The sequence below is a fragment of the Drosophila tropicalis genome, unplaced genomic scaffold (genome assembly GCF_018151085.1).
Source record: "Drosophila tropicalis isolate 14030-0801.00 unplaced genomic scaffold, ASM1815108v1 contig_878, whole genome shotgun sequence".
Classification (NCBI taxonomy): Eukaryota; Metazoa; Arthropoda; class Insecta; order Diptera; family Drosophilidae; genus Drosophila; species Drosophila tropicalis.
This window is the reverse complement of record NW_027173374.1, coordinates 11,459,063-11,481,312: the sequence shown is the minus strand read 5'-3', so window position 1 is coordinate 11,481,312 and position 22,250 is coordinate 11,459,063. Positions and strand designations below refer to the sequence as shown.

At 39.6% G+C, this 22,250-nt stretch overlaps 8 protein-coding genes across 22 annotated transcripts in view; 4 read left to right on the top strand and 4 right to left on the bottom strand.

The window, feature by feature from the left end:
* Positions 1-3,717: 3,717 nt before the first annotated feature.
* On the top strand, positions 3,718-7,479 carry Trc8 (TRC8 ring finger protein). 3 transcript variants are annotated; one of them, XM_068299972.1, is made up of 8 exons: positions 3,718-3,870; positions 3,925-4,868; positions 4,936-5,506; positions 5,579-6,119; positions 6,186-6,360; positions 6,580-6,776; positions 6,845-7,045; positions 7,108-7,479. In XM_068299972.1, the coding sequence occupies exons 2-8, from the start codon at positions 4,448-4,450 to the stop codon at positions 7,420-7,422; spliced, it is 2,421 nt and encodes an 806-aa protein (XP_068156073.1). In that variant the 5' UTR covers positions 3,718-3,870; positions 3,925-4,447; the 3' UTR covers positions 7,423-7,479. The 3 variants fall into 3 exon arrangements, with proteins under 3 accessions (XP_068156073.1, XP_068156072.1, XP_068156074.1); XM_068299971.1 differs by having other exon boundaries at positions 3,731-4,868; XM_068299973.1 differs by having other exon boundaries at positions 3,733-4,868; positions 6,595-6,776.
* A 553-nt stretch (positions 7,480-8,032) lies between these two features.
* FipoQ (F-box/LRR-repeat protein FipoQ) lies at positions 8,033-11,656 on the bottom strand. Of its 4 annotated transcripts, none has more exons than XM_068299975.1 (7): positions 11,594-11,656; positions 10,619-10,822; positions 9,591-9,915; positions 8,908-9,526; positions 8,686-8,853; positions 8,422-8,625; positions 8,033-8,345 (listed from the first exon to the last, which is right to left on the bottom strand). In XM_068299975.1, exons 2-7 carry the CDS (start codon positions 10,700-10,702, stop codon positions 8,210-8,212), a joined length of 1,536 nt encoding a protein of 511 aa, XP_068156076.1. In that variant the 5' UTR covers positions 10,703-10,822; positions 11,594-11,656; the 3' UTR covers positions 8,033-8,209. The 4 variants fall into 4 exon arrangements, with proteins under 4 accessions (XP_068156076.1, XP_068156079.1, XP_068156077.1 ...); XM_068299978.1 differs by lacking the exon at positions 11,594-11,656 and adding an exon at positions 11,564-11,582; XM_068299976.1 differs by lacking the exon at positions 11,594-11,656 and adding an exon at positions 11,373-11,531.
* Positions 11,657-12,410: 754 nt separating this feature from the next.
* On the top strand, positions 12,411-14,137 carry LOC137585036 (uncharacterized). Of its 2 annotated transcripts, none has more exons than XM_068300681.1 (4): positions 12,411-12,502; positions 12,937-13,275; positions 13,460-13,527; positions 13,592-14,137. In XM_068300681.1, the coding sequence occupies exons 2-4, from the start codon at positions 12,950-12,952 to the stop codon at positions 13,951-13,953; spliced, it is 756 nt and encodes a 251-aa protein (XP_068156782.1). In that variant the 5' UTR covers positions 12,411-12,502; positions 12,937-12,949; the 3' UTR covers positions 13,954-14,137. The 2 variants fall into 2 exon arrangements, with proteins under 2 accessions (XP_068156782.1, XP_068156783.1); XM_068300682.1 differs by having other exon boundaries at positions 12,441-12,508.
* Positions 14,138-14,248: 111 nt separating this feature from the next.
* On the top strand, positions 14,249-14,852 carry Spase12 (Signal peptidase complex subunit Spase12). The gene is made up of 3 exons (XM_068300102.1): positions 14,249-14,389; positions 14,445-14,591; positions 14,657-14,852. Exons 1-3 carry the CDS (start codon positions 14,366-14,368, stop codon positions 14,786-14,788), a joined length of 303 nt encoding a protein of 100 aa, XP_068156203.1. The 5' UTR covers positions 14,249-14,365; the 3' UTR covers positions 14,789-14,852.
* On the bottom strand, positions 14,790-15,915 carry LOC137584615 (tRNA-uridine aminocarboxypropyltransferase 1). Its single transcript, XM_068300101.1, has one exon. It carries the CDS (start codon positions 15,818-15,820, stop codon positions 14,843-14,845), a length of 978 nt encoding a protein of 325 aa, XP_068156202.1. The 5' UTR covers positions 15,821-15,915; the 3' UTR covers positions 14,790-14,842.
* Positions 15,916-16,868: 953 nt separating this feature from the next.
* Positions 16,869-19,784, top strand: Spn85F (Serpin 85F). Its single transcript, XM_068299008.1, is given in 6 exon segments — positions 16,869-17,294; positions 17,891-18,667; positions 18,669-19,133; positions 19,227-19,234; positions 19,323-19,450; positions 19,648-19,784. Coding segments are annotated over 6 exon segments (1,941 nt in total).
* On the bottom strand, positions 17,627-20,694 carry LOC137584826 (dynein light chain Tctex-type protein 2B). 3 transcript variants are annotated; one of them, XR_011033507.1, is made up of 5 exons: positions 20,528-20,694; positions 20,329-20,448; positions 19,943-20,241; positions 17,805-17,833; positions 17,627-17,743 (listed from the first exon to the last, which is right to left on the bottom strand). XR_011033507.1 is itself a non-coding variant. In XM_068300393.1 (4 exons), the coding sequence occupies exons 1-3, from the start codon at positions 20,628-20,630 to the stop codon at positions 19,982-19,984; spliced, it is 483 nt and encodes a 160-aa protein (XP_068156494.1). In that variant the 5' UTR covers positions 20,631-20,694; the 3' UTR covers positions 17,627-17,833; positions 19,943-19,981. The 3 variants fall into 3 exon arrangements, 1 of the variants encoding a protein (XP_068156494.1); XR_011033508.1 differs by having other exon boundaries at positions 17,627-17,833; positions 19,910-20,241; XM_068300393.1 differs by having other exon boundaries at positions 17,627-17,833.
* Positions 20,695-20,934: 240 nt separating this feature from the next.
* The window catches only part of Mical (Molecule interacting with CasL), a 44,203-nt gene continuing 42,887 nt past the window's right edge, over positions 20,935-22,250 (bottom strand). For all 7 annotated transcript variants that reach the window (XM_068301043.1, XM_068301032.1, XM_068301034.1 and 4 more), the window contains 3 exons: positions 22,145-22,245; positions 21,887-22,080; positions 20,935-21,825 (listed from right to left, as the gene is read on the bottom strand). In XM_068301043.1, the coding sequence (XP_068157144.1) occupies positions 21,820-21,825; positions 21,887-22,080; positions 22,145-22,245 (301 nt within the window). In that variant the 3' untranslated portion in view covers positions 20,935-21,819. The remainder of the gene's footprint in view (positions 21,826-21,886; positions 22,081-22,144; positions 22,246-22,250) is intronic.

The following is a 22,250-nucleotide window of genomic DNA, read 5'->3' as shown; positions in this document are numbered from 1 at the left end:
CTGCGGGTTGTCCTCATCCTCGCGCATGCGCAACTGCGATTGCAATCAGCAAGAGACGAAAGCGAAGGCTAAGGCGAAGGCAACCTGGAGCTCGATCTGGCGGTGGAAGGATGGAGCCGAGTGTGTGAGTGCGCACAATAAAAAGGTGCGAGCTTAAAGAATTTATGGGCCAGCTTGAAATGTCGATAAGCCGGTAGAGCTTGGCCAGAACTGCAAAACGAGAAACAAAGTCGCCTGGACAGCGCACCTAATTATTATAAATAAACCAATCGAACAATAAAGATCTGCTGGCCAACTTTCCACGAACTGTGTGTGCACAGTGGCCCCATAAGAACTTAATCGCAAATGAGATTCAGACCAAAAAGCCAAGAGCCGAGAACCGAGAACTGAGACCGACCGAACGACTGACCAAACTCTTTGCCCAACGCGATCGATAACACAATCGATGATGATGAGGCGGCAGCGGCACTGGCATCGGGTCCAACCTAACAAGCCCGGATTCTGTTCAGTTGATCCGGTCGAGGTCTGCTGGATTAATCGCTGACAAGAAAGGACCCATGGACAGCACCTAACTCGATACACTGGCCAGGACCCAAGCAGAAGATAACGCGTTGACGTAGTTAAACATATTGTAATTGCTGCCAAAAAAAAAAAAAAAAAAAATACAAAAACCGAAACGAAGGAAACGAGTTTGGCCATCGTCTGTGCTCATTGTTTTTGGGGCTGACTTCTGTATCTCGGGCTTAGCATCAGATTACCACTCTATGTGCAGACAAAGGCGCAGACCCAGCCAATAAATGGAAGGCATCCTCATCCACATGATCCACTGCGTCCCCTCCGCCAATGTTTGTCTTCATCATCCTTAACGTTGTTGTCGTCTGTCTTTGATTTTTGTGGATCAGCTTTTGCACAGTAGCCGTTCGATAATTTGCTATGGCATTCCAAGTATATGTATATATGTATGTATATATGTTTGTCATCTCCTTATCCCGCATGTCAATCAAGCTCCTAATTATTCTCTGAATGCAAAAGATAATTGGCGTTTCGGGGTGCTATACCCAGGGTACCCCAGATACACCAGGTACACCGGCAACCACATTGAGGGATATCAATTTCAATATAATATACGATTTGGTGACAGTTTTTCGTTGCCAATTATGACAAACAATCTGACATCGAATGTGGAGCAAAAGCAGGCACAGTAGCCCATCATTGGCTACATAGTTAATCAACGCAGCTAAAAATCCAATTAAGTCCATAAAAAGACAAACTCAACAGCAAAACAAGTCAAAAATCAGCATTCAATTTCGTATCGAAATGAAATTTACCCTGCACATAAAGTGCATTAGAATTGGAAACCAAAATAAAACTTATAAACTTTTACGCAAGGATCGCAACTCGGTGGGATTTTCCTTACCTTTTGATTTTGTTTCCTCCCTAAAATTGAAACTTATATCTCAGTTTACTAGGATAGAATGGGAAAGAACATTCGAATTTACATAATATTTTTAGGATATGGTAATCGATGTTTTAATTGATATTTTTCTATAATTAAAAGCATTTTTTGGATAAATTCTTTAGTTAAACCAATGAAGAAAGGATTGAGATGATATACAGTGAAATTTGTCAACTGAGCTTTCCCCGTGAGTTTGAATAAGAAGCCAGGGAGAAAAATACGTTGTATAATAGATCACTCAATAGTGTAGACTCTATACATATACATAAGTTCAGAGAAGATACATATGTGTAGGCATATCGGCCCTTCTAATCTTTATCCTTTTAACTTTGACTCACTACTTGGAATATAAAAAAAATGGTTAACCATTATAATTTTCCATGAACCAAAACTTGTTTAACATCTTAAAATGGCATTTTAGTGGATACATGTGAAAAATCAACATTTATGCTTATGCTAATAATAAGAAAACCGATGTCCGACATTACGATCAGTTCCAGCAAATCAAGTTAATTGAATCGTATTGGCTTCAATCAACAAAATGTGATTCCTGAAACGTTTTCCTTTCCAGACAAAAGCCCCGTTTTTATATCTATTTGACTTGGTTCAGTATCTAAGAGTGCATAACCTGTGGCATCTCTTTCCAGAAGCAGAAGCAGAAGCAACTCCAGCCAATTCATTTGGCTTCTCAGCAGGTTTCCAGTCTTCGTTGCCGGTCTATCTATAAGTGGTAATCAGGTTGAGAACGCATTGCACTGGTTCACATGGGTCCTGGACCTGGCCAATTCGCCGAAGTGCATAGCTTTACGTGTAATGAAATCACACATAGACAGGCCATAGAGAATCGCGGTGGAGGCATCGGATGGCCTAGACCGGACCGAACTATCGACACTTTGTTCAATGCTGTGTAAAACGATTGGCGCGTTAATCAATGTACAAATTTCCGACTTATATGGCCAGCGAATTAAATCGTTCCCCCGAGACAGAGACAAAAACAGTGTCTGAGAGAAAGAGAAAAGAGATCCTGTCTTGTCTTTGGACCCGACACTGACAGCTGCCGATTAGAAGTGGAGCGATAAATTATACAATTGCCATGCGTGAGAGTTGGCCAGGACCATATCTAGGTACCAATCCCAATCCTGGTCCCCCACCGCCTAGCACATCGCCGCGCCGGTGACAATTACACTGATTATATTTATATATATGAAGCCCATATATGGGCCACTCCACATGGGAGAATGTAATTTGTGCAATTTGCTGTCCCTATCAAGTATCAACACAAAACTATGCAAATTAGTTAGGAGCGTAGAAATAAAAAACGAAACGCAAACAAAAACCAAAAACACATGCATTCTCGTATTGTTAACAACATTTTGTGGCATGGCATGAAAAATCAATTATGTTAGTTGAACTTTTTGAGCTAAACGCTAAACAATTGCGCATAATTACGATCGTTACACACTGAACACCCATTCCACCACAATCCACTCCACTCCACTCGAATCCTCACCAGGTTAGCTGCAGTGCCGCCGCCTCAATTTGTGCATTTGCATAGGGCACATTTTACCTCCATGTTTGAGGTTTGTGCCACAAACAGAAACAACAAACAAGAACCAAGAACAACAACAATTAAAGTTCAAAATGGCAAAAGTTAACGACCGCACAATTGAGGAAATTCACGTGGACCCAAGGGCCGAGGTGATTACATAAATGCCAACCATGAGGGTTTTCTTTTGAAAGAATTCCAGCGATTTTTACATACATATGTATGTATATATAAGTTGTAGTCGTTGTTGAGCTATTTAATTTAGTATTATTTGACACGGAAAAGATTTTTTAGAATAAGGAATCCAAAACTTCATACGCATTTAAAAAAATGTTATACATCAATTCTCATACTTCAAATCTCAATCAGAGACATCCTTTTGCCAAGTTTATCCATTAAAAAGGCCATAGTTACATATCATTTCAAGTTTAATCCAGTTTAAGTTGAATTTGTATTAGAAATTGTCTAAAATTAGGTACAGAGCGCCAGAAGGACGAGATTTAAGTTAGCCTGTGGATATGTATGGTCCAAGAGGCATACTACAAAGTGAAAGTTCAACAAGTATACTTAACTAAATTTATTATAACTGCTTGAATTAAAGTTTAAAATATTCAAATTATAGTAACCTGGAAATAAATTTAAAAAAAACGTGCTCACATCTTACTAGAAACACATTGTTTCATCTCCGACGTACCTATCAAACTCTAATACAAATTTCCTAAATCCTTTACAAAATATTCTTTTTGTTTGCAAAAACTTTTTAAAACTCTTTTACAAACTCTTATTTTCAAGTTTTACTTTAAATTAAGTTGTCCGATTTGCCGTAGATTAAATTCACGAGCTGCAGCTTTGTGGATCTTCGCCTCAGGTAATTGTTAATCATTTTAATTTATTTAATGGTAATAACTCGATTAGTTTAAAGTCCCGCCATCAACGGGCGGTGTGCCCAGTTTTTAATTTATCGAAAGAGATATTTATCGATGGTATAGTCATCGATATACCGGTCGCCGATTGGTCACACTACAGGTGACAGAAAAGAAAAAAAAACAAAGCCAAAATTATTGTGGAAAAGTGTAAAGTTCAAAAATCGTCGTCAATCGGAAAATTGGCGATTAAACGAAAATTGGCCGAGTGTGGAAATTGAATCCAGAGCAAATACAACATTACCACCTGACCTCCTTCCAATATAGTGATTTTCACATTAGCAATAGGCCTTTAAACACAAACACATACACACAGTTGTACGCTCACATACACGTACACACACGATTCTCGTCTCTTTTTTGCGAAATCCAAGACCGAAGGCCAACGCCAGCTCCAAAACCGCTCCAAATGCGTTAGATAGTGAACTACCATTACCCTCCCGATCGAACATTCAAAATTTTGTGCACCGTCACGGTGTATCAGCCAGACGCCAAAACCAAAACACAGACTCAGCCACAATCATGTCGATGCGTACGAAAGTTCTGGGCCTGGTGGATGTGATGATGCGAGTGCCGCCCATCATGGTCATCGATGAGATACTCAAAATTGGCATGGGTCTGCCCACGCGAATGTATCCGGAAAAGAATGAAGTTAGCACCTCGACAACGACGGGGGGATGGCCGACAGAGACACCATCTAATAGTGGTACATTTTCCTATTTAAAAACGTTCTTCGGATTGTACATTGAAGAGCCAGCCAATGCGGATGTTGTTGCCCATAGCAATGATATTGAAGAGGCCATAGACAATGCCTCGAAATCCGCCGAAACTCGAGGAATGATAAGCAATGGTTTCAATTCTATAATGGATGAACTGGCCAACGATGATGTGATATCGAGCATAATCAGCATTACGACGGTGAAATTCGTATTGTGTGTACTGGGTGAGTGAACCATATTTACAATTATCTTATCTTTCAATTGGACATTAACCTAGTCCCTGTCTTACAGGTTTCGCGTCTGCCGCCTGCATATTTATGCTCTGGACACGTCATCTTGTGATGGTCTACATGTTTCTCACCTCACTAGGTCTCACATTTCTGTCCTATTGGTCAAATGTCAGTGCTTTGGCCCTAATGGAGGGTAGTCCGTGCATCTTAGAGGATCTCATGTCAATGAATACCACCCGAATATTGGATTCGGGTGGCATAATCGTCTCACTGGCACCGCATGTAATGGCACAATGGTTCATGGGCATGCTCTTCGCTTACATACATTTGGGACCAAGATTTGCGCTTCTGCAAAAATCAATGCCCATGATTTTTACTAGTCCCATTCTACTTGCCATTTTGCCATTATCCCCACGCTTTGTGCAACAGTTACCAATAGTAGCTGGCGTCACGCCTATTATATTAACCAAAATCACACTGATTAACAGCAGCATGGAGGCCAGTCGGACGGTGTACAATGGTTATCAATATGCCATGAATTTTGTATCCAATTTTGGTTTATCCGCACTAATCGAGAATGAATGGCAACGTCTGAATGTGCCGAATGTTTTAAGGGTATTCTGGACAATTAGGTAAGTAGCAATTCAGTAGTTGTTGGCAAATCTCCAATTCACTTTTTATCTCGTCACCTTATTTCACAACAGGATCTTACAAGGTGCCTATGTCCTGGTCAGCGCCGAAAGTGAGGCACCTTTGGAAGTTTATCCCACTATTGAGAAGCTTCTTGTCGATGGTTGCGAGACTTTAACTGCTGTCTTGGGCATGACAGGTGTAATATCAATGATATGCCATTATATTGGACGCGGCTTTCAATGGTATCTGCTGACCTATGACAATGATGAGGAGAAATCGCTGGGCACTGTTTCGGCGGTTCTATTTTATATTTTGGCCTTGCAAACAGGACTAACCTCATTGTCGCCGGACAAACGATTTGTGCGATTGTGTCGAAATTTGTGCCTTTTGGTTACTGCCCTTCTACATTTTCTGCATAACATAGTTTCGCCTATTTTAATGTCATTGAGCGCTGCAAGAAATCCTTCACGCAAACGCCATGTTCGTGCACTGTCGGTTTGTGCTTTTCTGATTCTAATGCCACTGACTCTTCTCTACTATCTGTGGACCCAACATTCACCTTCCACTTGGCTCCTGGCTGTGACTGCCTTCTCCATAGAAGTTATCGTTAAGGTTTGTTTAAAGATTGACGTTTTTACTATGTATTATGATATTTAATTGTTTTAATTATGTTTCTAGGTGCTTGTATCGTTGGCCACATATAGCCTCTTCCTTCTTGATGCTCGGCGACAGTTCTTTTGGGAAAAACTGGACGACTATCTGTACTATGTTCGGGCCTTTGGCAATTCTGTAGAATTCTGCTTCGGTATTCTACTCTTTATTAACGGAGCTTGGATATTGCTCTTTGAGTCGGGTAAGTGTCGTATAATGTGCCGCTGTAAATCACATATCCAAAAATTACATCAGCACATGAGCAGCCCAATCTCTTCTCTGTCCATTCCCCCCTTGTCCCGTTTCCCCATAATTTTTCCACATCCGTGTTTTCTTTTTTTTGGCTTTTCTGTTCTATGTGTGCATGTAATATTTTTTATTTGGTTGATTTGCGTGTACCGATAACTTGATAACTTGATAGCTCAAAATGCTACAGGCGGAGCCATCAGGGCGATCATGATGTGCATACACGCCTATTTCAATATATGGTGTGAGGCCCGGGCCGGTTGGTCGGTGTTCATGAAGCGACGTTCTGCTGTCCATAAGATCTCGTCCCTTCCTGAGGCCACAAGTGCCCAATTGCAAGCCTTTGACGATGTCTGTGCCATATGTTATCAGGTAAGACTATTAAAACATACATAAGTACATAAGATCAATCTGAACTAATTGCGTCTTGCTATTCCTAGGAAATGTATACCGCCAAAATAACACGATGTCGTCACTTCTTCCATGGTGTTTGCTTGCGCAAATGGCTTTATGTGCAAGATCGTTGTCCGCTGTGCCATGAGATTATGATGTATACAGACAAAGCTGAGGATAATGCCACGCAAGCCGAAGGTGCCGGGGCTGCCCCAGCTGATCAGCCATTGAGGATATATCCACGCGATGTGAGTAAACATTAAATCCTCTAAGGATAAACCTAGTTAATATGGAGTCTTGTTATTCCTAGGATGGCAACAATGCGGTGACTCCAAGACAATCGCCAGAACATGCTGCTCCCGATGTGGGTGAGATTGGCTCTACAGCAGCTACCTCCAGCAGTGCAGCAGCTTTAATTGGAGCTGAAGCAGCAGCAGCCATCGCCGAGGCAGCAGCAGCAACTGCTGCCGGGCTCACTGTTACCCCAAGTAGCAGTAATGCCAGTTATATAACAACGTCGTCGGCTCAACCGCCGCCACCAACGGCCACTTCAGCGGCAGCTGTGGCCACGGCGGCCGCTAGTAATACAACGCACATCTTTCGGATGTCGCAGGACCAGCAGTGAGCGACGATGATGATCCTTCTTACTATTAAAAATTTTTACCATTTGTGAACTGTTCTATGTGTTAGTGTACTTACGATTGTAAAAACGAAAAGAAAATGAAAAAAGGGAAAGACTAAAAGTAAAATGCAAATGAAAAGCGATAGGGAGAAGCTTAGTTGTCCTTTCCAAAGCAAATTTTCCAATTCGCACTCACGCCCTACACATTGATCTACACACACACACACACACACACACAGCCATGCTTTATTAAATTATATACCATGCATATAATAGCGCGCTGAACGAAACGAAGATCTCCAAACCGGAGATCTATGTAAATTAAGTTTATGGTAACCAGTTGAACCCAAAAAGATTTTTTGAAAAATATTAGATTTAAGTTTGCAAAGAACAGTAAAGTGTAAAAATTAACAAAAAAGAAAAAAAAAACAAATGAATGTGGTGAAGTCTGAAAATGATTTAATCAAGTTACCAAGTAAAAAAAAAAAAAAAACAAAACCTAGTTAAAAGAGAAAGGGAAAGGATGCAAAATCGAGAACACACTATATGTTATATAATTTTGTAATGAAAACGAAACTTGAATTAGCAAATCCTTTGTTTATATATATAAATATTTCTTTAAATTACCTATTTACGTTTATTTAGATATAATTTAATTAAACGAAAGAAGCGGAAAAATACAGAAAACAATTTATGTTTAAGCAAAGCAAAAACAAATTCAACTCTAGTTCAACTATATCATATAGGCACAACAATCCAAAGAACGACAAAACAAATGTAAGACAATCGTTTAATTGAAAATCAAATCATTATAGTTGCGCAGCAAATGATATGGCGACACTCGGCAGCACGTTGTGGTGCGTACCACAGTGATACGATCTGCACGCTCAAAGTTGGCCTTCACCGTCTCATAGTAGCGACCATCACTGTATGTGAAAAACACAAAAGCCACATTGAGATCCTTTTCGTTTTTCAACCTGCATCAGTTTATTTTGCACTCACCTTAGAACCATGCAACGCAGCTTTAAGCACTTAACACGCAAGATATCAATGGCCTTTTGACTTTTGTCCGAGAAACGCAAATTGTCGGGATCCCAACGCAGCTCCAGACGCTCCAAATTGCCGCAATTGGAGGCTATAGTGTCCATAAGCTGATCAACATGAATGTTTACACCCAATTTCTCGGCCGTGCCCATGACAACAATTCTGTTAATAAATTCATGTTTTTCAAAAGAAACTTGTCAAAATTTAGCTATGGAAACTCACTTGCAATTGCCCAGAAGTGGTAAGATGCTCATCCATAGTTGATCTGTTATATGTGGCATACCGGATAGACAACAAGCAAGTAACTGATGTCCTTGACGCTGTAGAAACTTTAACAGACCCTCATCAGAGATGTTGTCCGATGAGTCCAAGTCCAAGGATATAAGAGATCTAAAAAGCAAAGAGTTAGAGTTGAAACACGAGTACATAAGTCGACCTACTTACCTAGTAGTGCCCGATTCCATCCATTGCTTAAGCACAGAATCATTGAATCCATTGATTTGTCCAGCAGATAGAAACTTAAGGGTTGGGATGCGTGTTAGCATATCAATCAGACACTCGGTGGACAAATCCGTGGCTGTGATGTCCAATTCCTGTAGAGCACATTTATCCCATTCAGCTTGCATGACAAATTCGGATTTCAGACTGGTGCCGTTCATGAGGAGGCAGGTCAAGCGTTTGGAACGTTGAATCAACGTCTTCAATGTGGAACCAGTGACCTTGTTACAAAAATTAACAGCCAGACACTCCAACTGAATGCAATTCGAGCTGAATGCATCGATATGAGAGTCATCAATGAAATTGATGCCATACAGATTGATAACCCGCAAATTGGGTGTGGCTGACTTGAGTTTGTGGACATTGATGACTTCGTAGATCTCCTCCTCCTCCTCTTCGCATTTCTCGTATGTGCCAATCAAATGTAGAACCTCCAGGCCATTGATGAAATTATAGATTTTCCGCATAAAACCCTCCATGAAAATGACTTCGGAAAGGCAAATGCACATATAGCGCAGTTTGGTAGGAAAAGCCTGCATTTCGCTGAAATCGTGAAGCTGCATGGCTAGATGAAAGGAAAAACAACAAGGCTATCGTAAGTACTCGACACACTGAACAACAACACTGACCTGTGGAGAAGTCCAGCAGCATGTGAGTCAAGTTGGGACACTTGGCCGACAATTCATGCAACACGGTGTGCGTGATCAATTCAATTGGTAGCTCAATGTAACGCAATGTGGGTCCGAATCTCACCGAGATTAGGGACAACAGCATCTCCAGGGATCCGACATGCAGACCCGATACCTCTGGCCTCAGCGACACATTCTTCCACAAGCGTGTATCGTAGGCTATCTGACGCCAGCGACGACATATACGTGCCAGGCGACAAATCTCACGATGAGATAGATACGAAAAAATGTGCAACAGCACCTTGTCCGGCAGCTTCTCGATGGTCTAAGAGAATAGTAATGAATAAAAAATAAAAATATACATATGCATATATAATATATACAAAAAGTGTGTAGACTCTGCTCTTCATTCCATTCTACATATTCCTACCGTATCAGCGAAGGGACTGCGCACTGTGCCATCGGATAGATAAACCTGAGACGCCTCTACAGCCAATTGACCCCAAATATCCGTGGAAATATCCATATTTCTGATGTATTACTAGTATTATATGTATAAAGTATTGATCTGATCAAATTTAATATTGTCAAGGAACCACTTGCTTATATAAATATTTAATTATTACACCGAGCTATACACGCGTTGTCGTCCACACTCAAAGTACGTCTGATTTAGCTTCTAAGATCACTACTTGGCCCACTACTGTGGGAAATCTCCAAAAATAATGAAAACTAACTCAAGAGAATGATCATCATCACCTAGCAGCGAGATCCTATTTATAGCTGAGCACAAAGTAACAATCACAACAAAATTTTGTTGGGGAGAGGAACAGCTGTTGATCGGCCCGGCTGGGTGGTGGCCACATCCACCCACTGTACATATAGAAAACGCATCTTTTTGTTGTGTTTTTGGGTGGTGAGTATTGCCAGCATTTAGAAAAATATTTCTATATACATCGATCGGTTTGTTTTGTTTTGTTTACACGCCATTTGATTGACACTCTTGTTGATGTTTCTCTACTACTCACCAGACGCGTCTTCACTGTGCCAATATCATCACGTCCAATGGCTTGGGATGAGGTCTGTGCGGCTAAAACATTCCAATTGTCCATTATCGTTTTGCTTCACTTAAAAGCTATTGTGTATGATAGTCTGTAAATTTGTATCGGATCAGCTAGGCAACTAGTTCTATCGACTATATACAGGCTGGCGCCGGTTTGTGTCGGTGTATTCTATGAACGAAAACAATTCATTCATGAGTATATTTTTATAAGTTAATACCATGCCGGTTCAAGATCAGACATTAGCCATGGAAGGGAAAGTAATAGATCAATTATGAACATAATTTCACTGAGGAAACTTCATGCAAAATTCTAGATTATATTAGGAAAGCAAATCGTAGTCAATAACTAACTGTAAGCCACTTTTCTTTCTATATTCTACATCAAGCTCTATTATTTTTAGTATTAAAAATTTAACGAAAATATTTACCCATTGTCAGACTTGTTTTAGTAATTCACAGTGTTATTTTTTTTGGCATGAAATATTAAAAAATGTTAATCATAAATACAAACACGGATAATTCAGTTCACACAGGCAATATATGTATGTATATAAATTTTGAGGCAAATCGGTAGTAAATTGCAATAAATTGCACAGAATTTACTGATGCATTTTGCGCATCAACAATAGCAAATTATGCAAATTATCAAATATTTGCCTCATCTGAGTGGAGGTGGAGGAGGAAAAGGAGGAGGAGTACACACATCAAATTTGCTTTACCCCTTTCTTCTTTGTGGATACTATTTATAGGAAGATTTCTTGGGTCTGTTCTGTAATTTTTGTAATTTGCACACAATAATTTCGTAACGTTCGGTTAGCTACATAAATTGGCAAATTGCACTTTTACTTTCACTTTGGGAATGCAAGTGGCATTTGCGTTATTAGATGCATTTACTAACAATTAGTATTACTTGGCTGGGGTAGGCAATTCAAAACGTTACATGTTTGATTTTTCAGAAAAATTCTGGTAAATGTTTCGCGTAGTTGACGGCTCCACAACTCTTTGGCAACTGAGAAATCAGGCGTCCGAGAAAAATGAATTTTGTATGGGGCATGAGAAATTTTTATGTGGGGTCAGAATGAAGAGCCAGAGCGGGAATTTTATTTAGCCAAAGTTGCTCGCGCGTCATTTGCTGCAGCTGGCAGAAGTGTTTTGAAATGGCTTTTGGCCAACATCGTGTCGAACATGCACACAGAGAGTACAAAATTCATTCATCTAATGCAAGCTAAATCTGCATGTAACTGAATTTAGATTCAATTATAACGGACAAGAGTACCTATCTATTTGTTGAGAACAGTTTGAAATTAGACATTTCTATTAGTAAGATATAGAAAAACCTTTAGATACTTCTATTTTATGAGCAAATACAGCGAATTTATTTCAACTTGTATTTTTAATAACCATATAAAAGCAGTGACACGAGGCCATCTCTACGCATACTCTCTCACTTTCTCTCTCTCTCTCTCTCTCTTATGCTAGATCTATCTTTTATACACTGCAAAAGCAGTACATCTTTTTTGTTTGAAAGCATTGCATGCCGTTAAGTGTACATAAAGATACTGCCAAAATCTTCATTTACATTAAATGAAGAGTTTTAAAATGTAAATTAGTTAATTGAAAAATTATATCATATGCCTTGTTTTATATTATGGTTGGAGTGTTATGGTGCCGGCAAGAGTATACACAATTCTGGATATCTTTTAGGTGTTGCCCGGTTCTGATCAGAGTTTTTTGAATTCACCAACATTCAGTAGTATCTTTGCTGCCTTAGCTGTTGGTTGTCGGTCTCCCTTGAATCGTTCGGCCATAGATAAACTCGTGTAGGTGTGTCCACACTAAGTGCGCTTGTGTAAGTGTATGTGTCAGCAGGTTGGCCAAAAAGGCTGGCTAAACGAATTGTTTAACAATAAGTACAAGCGTTTTGTTTGTATCATGTAGATATGTAAAAAGGATCTGATATCGAGTAATTAATAATTGAAAACAACAATAAAATTGGTACTACAAAATGTTTGTTTATATTTTGGGTACAGTAAGCGAGCGTTGCAACAAAAACATGTTTGTGTGTGTGCGTGTGCGACGCTCAACTGAGAGACTGAGAGAGCGCCTTAAGCCAGAGAACGAGCGAGAGAGTTTGGGAGAGGCAGGTGTACAATGGGCAGACGCAGCCCGTAATTTGAATTTCAAACTGAATTGCAATTAGTTTCAAGAAGCTCTCAATTAAAAAATTATCAATTAATTTATTTGTGTACTCATCTTAAGCATACCTATTGTATATACTTACAGTCAACGCCCAAAGATGTCCTACAGTGCAGAGCGTGCCTTATCCTATCTATATCCCTTTATTATCGTCGCATCGTTGATTTGCTGCATCACATCGGCGGTTGCATCGCTGCATTGGCGGTATGTCCTGAACGCCTGTCCGGATACGAACTGTGGATGCGTGCTACACAGTAAAAGCACGTATAACAACTTTGAAGGCGGAAATATTGCTTATTGCCACTACGCCACCTATGGCTTGGTATTGCCTTTAGCTTTTGCCATCGTCTTGGGCGTCTATCATGGCTATAGAATGTGCATTGGACGGGGCAAACCCAAGGCTGGCACAGCGACCATTAGACAGCGGTAAGAAATGATCTTTATCAATTTTCGTCGTCTAGGGGTCAAGTGGGTTAATAGCTCAGACACAGACACCCACACTCCTTAACTAATTAGAGCGGTGTTATGCTAATAGAATCCATATAGCTGAAGATCCAAATGATTCAATTAAAGTTTCGCCAGTTACTCATACTTCCGTTTCGTTTTACAGTTCTGGCGATATGATTGTTGTGACCACCGAATCGGAATTGACACCCGATGGCCTCTCCCCATACTATTGTAGGTCTAATACTGCAAGCAAATTCGTATCACTTGAATCTAACTATGATATTTTCGCTTATAGGGCTACCAGCCACAGTTATATCTGTAATTATGGCTATATATCAACTTGTCTATGCTGCAATTTTCACCGACGGCTTTGAGGTAACATGTAAACAGTACCGGGAAACCCTTTTGAAGGAAATTCAAGGAGTGGGCAACATAGTGCCCGTGCTCAAACAACGTTTATCCTGTGGCGCAGTTTTCGATTTCATGGATTATCTGGTGGAGAGCATTTCCTATGAACGACGTCGCTATGGTCGCATTAATACGGCCGCATGCTTGTATTTTGCCGTAATCTTTTCCTGGCTTGCCTTGTTTGCTTGGCTTGTAGTTTGTGTTATCAATGTTTTGCATTTGCGACGTACTCGAGCAGCTCGAGTTTAAGGCATTGCTGCTTTCTATTACGACGAAAAAAATTCGACAATCCATGAACATTTCCATTAATTTTTAATTGTAGTTATTACTCGACGTATTTATTAGTTATTATCCAACGTCCACGGTTTATTCCGCCATATCACCACACATATTGTACAAATAACTGTATGAACAAAAACCTTTTTCTTAAAAATTCAAACGTTTTTTAATTTCATTAGCGCAAGTGGGTAAACATTTGAAAATCACATTTCCGTTTCATTTCTCACAAGCTGTGACTGCGGCGATACATTATCGTCGCTGTGACTTTCGATAGTTCTGAGAGATAGGTAAGTTCCATCACAAAATCAAAACCTTTACTGCTGACGTGCCGCATATGCATTTGTTTACGTGAAAAGTTAGCTTATTTAACAAAAATCTCATAATGCTAGATATACAAACACACATGGTGAGTCCCCTTAAGTCCCAAGAGTTTTATCAATTGTTAACCAGTTCATTAACAGGACTTTGAGGGCCAAGCAAAGGCAGAGCGCTGGTCCCGCCTCATCATAACATTTTTCGGTGTCATCGGTCTTGTTTATGGAGCCGTTGTCCAGCAATTCTCCCAGACAGTTTATATTCTGGGTGTGGGCTTTCTACTGTCCTCATTGGTGAGAAATAGAAGCAAATATTTATAATATCTGAGATCAACGGCACGATTTGTTTTTGTCCACAGATTACAATTCCACCATGGCCCCTGTTCCGCCGTCATCCCTTGAAATGGCAAAAGGCTGTGAATACCGAACCCAAGTCGCAATCACATTCCCCATCTGAGTCGAGTGATGAGGGCAAGAAGAAAAAGAAATAGCTTTAAATTAACTTAATCTTTTATTTTGCCTGTCTGAATAAAGGACAAACATATTTAAATGGGACGCCGATAGGATATCAGTTCATTGTGGTCATAGTATTTATGTATAAGATCATACATATTGGCAAAGAAAAACAAGAGATTATCGTACTGTCCGTTGTAAGGTGATTCACGCTTCACCGCATCCTCCTCTGTGGCTGTAGCTATTGTCAGTGGCTTGGCCAGCTGATGAAAGCCCTCAGTTATTTCCAAATTGTCCAGTCCTCGGTAGGCAGCATTAAGACCCCATGCATTGACATGGACTTCCAATAAAAATTGATGAATTGCTTCAATTGTGGCCAAATACCAACGAGGACTCCCTTTTTGATGCCGCCAGAACTGAGAGAGACGGTTTTGTAATACCACAGTCCTCAGTTGTCTAACCCGCTCATCCCCATAGATGCTACGACTTTGGTTCCATGTGCTATCAATAAAGACGGCTCTTTGTATCGGCAGGTTGCCAAAGGTGTAATGGCTCTTAATTGATAACTCCTCCATCTCGGACGTCACTTCCACTTCGTCCATGCGGCGGCGAAGCATGGTTCCCATGTGATGGCCTTTCGGCAAGCCGTAATTATCATCGATTTTTAGCTGGACATTCCTTTCAAAGAGTTGAGGAACTGTCAGACTCTTTGAACTAGGAAAGATTAACACCACTCCCGGTTCGCCTCTGTAGTCCGGTATATTCGGATATGTGTGTATTGTGACATGTTCCGGCGCCAAGACTGCCGCATGCACTGCTGTGCTTTTCCCATCGATTTCCTTCTTATGCTTAATAATGTCAATCTTCAGAGGTAGCTCCACTTTTGGTAAGACTTCTCCCAGGTCCCCCACAGGCTTATAACAGCTATAGCAAAAAAATTTCCGAGATCTGTTGCAGTCCCCACAAATGTGGCGCCCTTCGATGGTGTCCAGCACTGTGTGATCCCCTATCTGCAAATTCGCAAAGGGATACTTGCGCGGCCGCTTCTGACGCTCCACGGGATGAGACATAATCCCTGACCCAGGTTTAAGTATTTTCAAACCTTACCAATTATATTTCCTCATCCGCTGGAACTGCCGATACAGATTGTTTTTACTTTACTCAAATTGATCTTTACTCAAATCGAGCACTAGAGATGGGACAAATGCGAGTAGTTTTTGAAAATGGTCAATAACGGTCAAATAAACAAGGCAAATATTTGAAATGGAAATTTACTAGTGTGCGCTTAGATGATAAATTTTTAAAAATTGATTAAAACATTAATCTAAATTTGTTTTTAAATGAATATTAAAAACATCGGAGACCTATTGTTATTAAAGATATAAAAATGTAACTCAACTTGTATTATAATCTATCTCATGATACGTTATAGAAATCAAAAACCAAATACTGTTTTTTATTCCGTTACAGTTTTGTTCCTAAAGAGATATTAACAAAAAGTCTGAGCCATCAGTCTCAACTGATAGAAAATTGACAAACTTGTCACAAACTGGCAAACAAGATAAACCATTTTACATTGACTATTCAGCAATGCTTCTGTATTGTTTATTTGCAGATTTATATATAAGTATAAGCATATAAACAATTGGCTGGCCGAAAAACTACCGAACCACTAAGTGTAGCCGATCCATCATCCGATCAATCGGTTTGGCCAGTACTTTATGAAGAGAGGTGCCTCTTTTCACAATTTCAGTCTGGCGGCAGCAATCACGCGAATCAGTTTGAATCGAAAACTTAACTCAATACCAATTCCAAACAAAACTCGCAAATGGAATTTTATGGGAATATACAAATGTGCTATGTGTAAAACGCGATCTATTTGACGGTTCACAAATTACAGAATTGTCAGCCATTACCTTGAATTCAAACAACTCAATTCGTTTAATTGATTTGAATGTGATATTTTAGAATTTAGAAGCGTCAAAATAATAATGAAAATACTGCAATTTATCAGCGTACATAAAAATTGCGAATTTTTTTTGCTAAAAGAAAAACAAACTGTTAATGCGCCAATTAAAGTGCACTTATTTCAATTCGAGCAAGGTCAACTCTCTTGTTATGCCTCGATTTGGCTTAATAACTACCTGGATAATATTGGGACTTGGTCTCATTTCGATTCAAGCTCATTTCATACAAATTGATCATGAGGAATTTCGTGCCAGCGGTTTTCCGCATCCCCATTTGCCACCACCACCGCCTCTACCACTGGATCATCTACCCCAGTTGGTAGCCACCAAGGAGCTGACACCAGCCGAGGTGATGGTTGACCTGACAAACGATTTAACCCAACGTCTGCTTCACTATCATTCCATTCTCAATCGCAACAATTTCGCCTTTTCGCCAACTGCTTTGGTCAGTGTTTTGGTGGCTCTGTACGAAGGATCAGCCGGACAGAGTGCCAATGAACTGCGCAATGTACTCCAACTGCCCAACAATCGTGATGTCATACGAGTCGGTTATCGTGACATCCATCGACGTCTGCGTGTAAGTTTTTCAACTTAACCCATAGCCTAAAGTTAAATCAATTTTGTCCGTTGCCCTAAAAAATTCCCAAAAAAAAAAGCAGAACTCGTATTGAAAACATCCAAATAAAATGCCAACCCACATTTACATGCTTGGTTAAGCAAACACATTGCCAAATGGATTACACTTCATTGATAAAAAAAAAAAAAAAAAACACTAGATACATAAGTATGTATGGTTTTTGCCCCTAGGGCAACTCTAAATCCAATTTTTTTCACCACACTCAATTGGTCTTTAAACATGCTTCAATAGTTTATTGACCTTTTTCCGGGGAACCAAATAAACTGAGCAAATTATAAATAACATATTTTGTATTTAGCTTCGATTTTTAATTGTTAACAATTTCAGAGCTTAGTTTTAGGCATGATATGACAAGATAAATATATATATACACGCACACAAATAAATATCTAGAATATGTCCAATGATGTAATGATGAAACTTATATTATATTGAATTTGTTCTACTTACAAAACCAAATTGATGTAGGTCATTATATTCTAAAACGAAACAATTGTAAAATTACATTAATTTTGTGAATTTTCATCACATTGCAGACTTATTTTTTTGGATCGGATAATCCTTTAAAGGGTCTTAGCATGAATAGAAATAATGTGACAGTGCTTAAGGACTTTGAAACAATCCTGATGTTCTATGGCTACGACCTGAGTGTCGATATGAAGTCGAGTATGCCAGCTAATATAACATCGGACTCGGAGATGGCCAACACTACCTTAGCCAGCAATGCCACAGCCGAGGAAATGCAAGCCGAGACTACAACAATTAAAGATACGGAGGCTACCACTACCACAGAAGTTCCAACCACTACAACCACAGAAGAGGCTACAACCACAGAGGAGGCAACTACCACCACGACGGTAGCCGAGGCAGAAACTGAAGCTGCAACCGAAGAAGCTCCAGCCACAGATTCAGCCGAAGAAGCTGGTGGTGGCGATGAGGCAGCCGAGCTGGTCTCAGCTTTTGTGGCCGAAGAGGATGCAGAACCCTTATTGCGCATACAAAAAGCCCGAGTGTCCCGTCTACCCACCAGCAAGCTGCAGGCTCCTCTGAAACACTCCAATCCAATAACACCAAAGCCAAGCTATTTGCCCAGTGCTCGGGTAGCAGTAATGCCCATGATGGAACGTCAGGTGGCGGCTCCACCGCCGAGAAGAAATACATCAGCGCCAGGCATACGTAAAATAATTACAACTATAATTCCAGCTCAACCAGTTCAGCATCCAATGAATAACTCAACAACCCGTAAAGCCAAGGCTACAGCAGCACGACACAAACGACATATTTTCGGTTACAAGGATCTAGATGCAAATCTCTTTTTTGACCCTATTCAGTCCACATGACGTGGTACATTCGCATCCTTCTCTTCTACCAGCCACGCCTGCCTTTGCACACATCAACAATGACTTTGAACCACATTATATAGGCGAGGCAGCCGAAAGTAAATCGAATTACAACACAGATGTTATTAGCCATGTCTTCTATCTGGGCAGCCAGCAGATTGTGCACACGACTTTTAAAGTTTACAATGCTGTGCTCTATTATAAATATTTTGAGCATTTGAAGATGAGTGTCCTGGAACTGGAACTTGATACACCTGAATATAATCTAATGATTCTATTGCCGGACTATCATACGGATATTGTGGCAGCAGCCGCTGCCCTCAAATTGGGGCCCACACTACGACTGATGAGAAAGCAACTAAAGCCGCGTTGGGTTCAGGCAATCATACCCGATTTTAAATTACATGGCACGATGTTCTTAACCAACGATTTGCAGAATGTAAGTATGAATTTAACTTTAGTTTCTGTTTCCCTACTTGCAGAAATTGTCTTATAAGTTAGTTTCTTATTTTTTGTTGTCTATTTGTTTCAGATGGGAATGTAAGCTATATCCATTGGGACTACTTCTGGGAGTGTTTCACTTTTACTTTTTCCATTTTTGCTCTTTTCCCTTTATTTCATGTTGCAGCTGTGATATATTCGAGCCAAATCGAGCTGATTTCCGACCCATGACTGATGAGAAAGGCATCTATGTGCGACACATTGAGCAATCTATAGACGTTAACATTCGAACACATCCCATCAATCAGCTTAAGCGTAAGTATCAGAGTCTATACACCTGAACGAAAGCATTGAGGCGCAACATTGCCATCACACTAATACCCCACCCAACTATAGATGCAACTGCCACTGCGATTGCGCAGCAGCAACAGTAGCTAAACTACACACACACATACAACAAAGACCTAATAATAACTTCCTATTTGATTTCTTCTTTTGCATTTCCAATTCAGGCAACTATGGTGCTCAAACGAAACCCATACAGATCTCTGTAAATCATCCGTTTTTGTTTTTCATCATCGATCGCGACTTGGACGTGGCTGTGATGTCAGGCCGCATACTCAATCCCCTGAACGTGCGCATCCAATGAGGCAAAACGAAGGTCGAAGCATTAGGACAAAGACTGTTGCATTGAAAGTGAAGCTGGCATCAGCCCTAATGGCTATTAATGCGAAAAAGAGTTAACTAGTTTAAATTGTGTATATACATAATTACAAAAGTTGTTGTTGCATAAATGCTGCTGCTCACCATTTCCATAGTGCATAGTGAAATCGACAATGTTTCCATTCAATACTGATAGGTGCCAAAGACAGTGCAGACACAGAAGAGACTGGTATTACTAAAGACTTCCGATACGGATGTGTCACAATCGCAATCCCAGCAGCAACGTGAATTGTAGGTAGCGCCTGCTCCAAGCTCCTGACCCAGCATTACTTGGACTACATGTTTGTAGCGTTTCACTTTCGGATTGGCAGCGATTTGTTGATTTACCTCATCGGCTATCTCATGAGTCCATGTGGTGGCCAGGACTTTGTCGTAGGTTTTGTCTGTAAAATGAAATGCAATGGGTTGCCCTTAGCAACAGTTTGTTTGGAATACTTTGATTATCATCGGATTTTTTTCCTCCTTCCTACCTTTTAGTTTTTGAGACATGACCGTGCTCATAATATTCTTAATTGTAGGCAATGGGAACATTTCACCCTCACCAAAAGTAGGGCGCATACTATAAGCTCTCTCTTCTTTTTTATCAGCATCTATGTATAAAAATTAAGTATTAATTCATTGTACTTCAAAAAGACGCTATTGACTACAAGCCGGTGAAATCATTCTTACCCGGCGTTTGCTTTTCTTTATCTTTTTTTGGCTGTTTTTCATTTTCTTTCTTAGCGTCCGTTTTCACTTCAATTTCCCCTTCATCTGACTTTGTAGCGGCCATTTCTTTATTTAATATTTAAAAGCGAATTAAATTTACGAATTCTGAATGTCACAAACAACTATGTATCTTTGTTGTGCTAGGCAACAGCAGCTGTTGTAACTATCGAGGAAGTAATCGATAAATTTGTGCGCCGCGTAATCGATAAGTAATCGAATTCAAATTCTTTTGCTTTACAGTGATCTACATATGTTTACTCATTTATATTGTTTATTTACACCGTATAAACTTTATCAACAAACGATGTAAATTCCATTTTTATAATTGGATAGTTACATCTCGCATTCAAGACTATAACATGGGCAGCTGTTTTTTTCATTAAAATCTTTATTCAGTTTAAAATAAATCAAAAATTACATAATAAATTCGATAAATATTGTTTATATATGCAGGTTATAAATAAAAAGTTACACAATAATTTAATTTCCTTTTTATTAGTATACAATAAATGGTTGCTTTGCTTTCATATATCGCTTCATTTCATATAGAAAATATTTGTGTGTATATCTTTGTGTTCACTTTGATTTAGTTTGGGCAGCAAAATACATATTACATACATGGATTATCATTCATATCGGATCATATACATCCATATTTTATCTTTTATGGGTATTTAAACAATACATTCAAACGGTACGCACACACATATTCAAAAATAAACATAAGAAGTAATCAAAACTAAATGGAACTAACCTAAGCAAATGGATAGAATATATAACACCATTTACTACATGCCATTAACCCGTTGCACATACATAATTTAAATTATTTCCATAGACAACATAATACATAATACGAAGATCAGACAATTGATAAATTTGCAACTGCTCACAACTATTTATCAGAGTTACATTTACAAAACGAAATTGTAATGTGTGTTAAGAAACAAATGTAGGCCTTAATTTCAAATTGCAAATTAAGTTTTCTTTTTGGTTTTGATTTTGTGTACTTTACAATAAACTTGCGCGTTCTACTTAAATTAATTGTTCTTGTTGTTGAAATTGTTCATCTGCAATGAATAGGTTTTGCTCGTTTCTGTATACAGCTCATGCGTTACTTTTTGTTTTACTTATTTTTCTTTAGTATTGTTAAATTTTTTAATCGATTTTTGGTACGTTTCTGCTTAAGTATTTAGGCTTAAAATGCCTTGCACGATTTCATAGGCCAGCAAACCCCATGGAAAGTTCGCTACTCAAATCTATGAATGAGAAATTCAATCAAGTCATTGAATGAAATCTTGAGAGTCCAAAACAACTTACATTCGATTCTTCAAGATCTTGCGGTTGACCGGACAGCTTAATGCCGGCCGCTTCCGTTGAGGTTGACGCACCCGCTCCGGTTAAATCGAGCTGTGAAGCTGTTGGACGTAGGGCAGCACGTTTGGCAACAATTTCCAACATCTCATTGAGTATAGCACCCTCGGCTGCTACATCGGCCGAGCTCTTGTCGAGTTCTGTTAATTAAAAAAAACGAATTTTTAGTAGACAGTTCAATAATCAATATGTCATTGGACTTACTATTGCATGACAAACGCAGATTAAGCTCCTCCTTCAGCTGTGCATGCCGATATTCCAGTTGCAGTTCCTGTTGCCTAATGGTCAGTTCCTCATCGCGTTTCCTAAT

Coding starts and splice junctions, on each gene's coding strand:
- LOC137584826 (XM_068300393.1), bottom strand. CDS start 20,630: ATGGCCGCTACAAAGTCAGATGAAGGGGAAATTGAAGTGAAAACGGAC. Junction 20,449..20,527: donor TAAAGAAAAGCAAACGCCGG/GTAAGAATGATT, acceptor TTTTATACATAG/ATGCTGATAAAAAAGAAGAG. Junction 20,242..20,328: donor CATGTCTCAAAAACTAAAAG/GTAGGAAGGAGG, acceptor TTCATTTTACAG/ACAAAACCTACGACAAAGTC.
- FipoQ (XM_068299974.1), bottom strand. CDS start 10,116: ATGGATATTTCCACGGATATTTGGGGTCAATTGGCTGTAGAGGCGTCT. Junction 8,854..8,907: donor ATGGAATCGGGCACTACTAG/GTAAGTAGGTCG, acceptor TTTGCTTTTTAG/ATCTCTTATATCCTTGGACT. Junction 8,346..8,421: donor CTGCGTTGCATGGTTCTAAG/GTGAGTGCAAAA, acceptor TTTCACATACAG/TGATGGTCGCTACTATGAGA.
- LOC137585036 (XM_068300681.1), top strand. CDS start 12,950: ATGTCCTACAGTGCAGAGCGTGCCTTATCCTATCTATATCCCTTTATT. Junction 13,276..13,459: donor ACAGCGACCATTAGACAGCG/GTAAGAAATGAT, acceptor TTCGTTTTACAG/TTCTGGCGATATGATTGTTG. Junction 13,528..13,591: donor TGGCCTCTCCCCATACTATT/GTAGGTCTAATA, acceptor TTTCGCTTATAG/GGCTACCAGCCACAGTTATA.
- LOC137584615 (XM_068300101.1), bottom strand. CDS start 15,820: ATGTCTCATCCCGTGGAGCGTCAGAAGCGGCCGCGCAAGTATCCCTTT.
- Trc8 (XM_068299972.1), top strand. CDS start 4,448: ATGTCGATGCGTACGAAAGTTCTGGGCCTGGTGGATGTGATGATGCGA. Junction 6,120..6,185: donor CCATAGAAGTTATCGTTAAG/GTTTGTTTAAAG, acceptor TTATGTTTCTAG/GTGCTTGTATCGTTGGCCAC. Junction 6,361..6,579: donor GATATTGCTCTTTGAGTCGG/GTAAGTGTCGTA, acceptor ATAACTTGATAG/CTCAAAATGCTACAGGCGGA.
- Spase12 (XM_068300102.1), top strand. CDS start 14,366: ATGCTAGATATACAAACACACATG. Junction 14,390..14,444: donor TAGATATACAAACACACATG/GTGAGTCCCCTT, acceptor GTTCATTAACAG/GACTTTGAGGGCCAAGCAAA. Junction 14,592..14,656: donor GCTTTCTACTGTCCTCATTG/GTGAGAAATAGA, acceptor TTTTGTCCACAG/ATTACAATTCCACCATGGCC.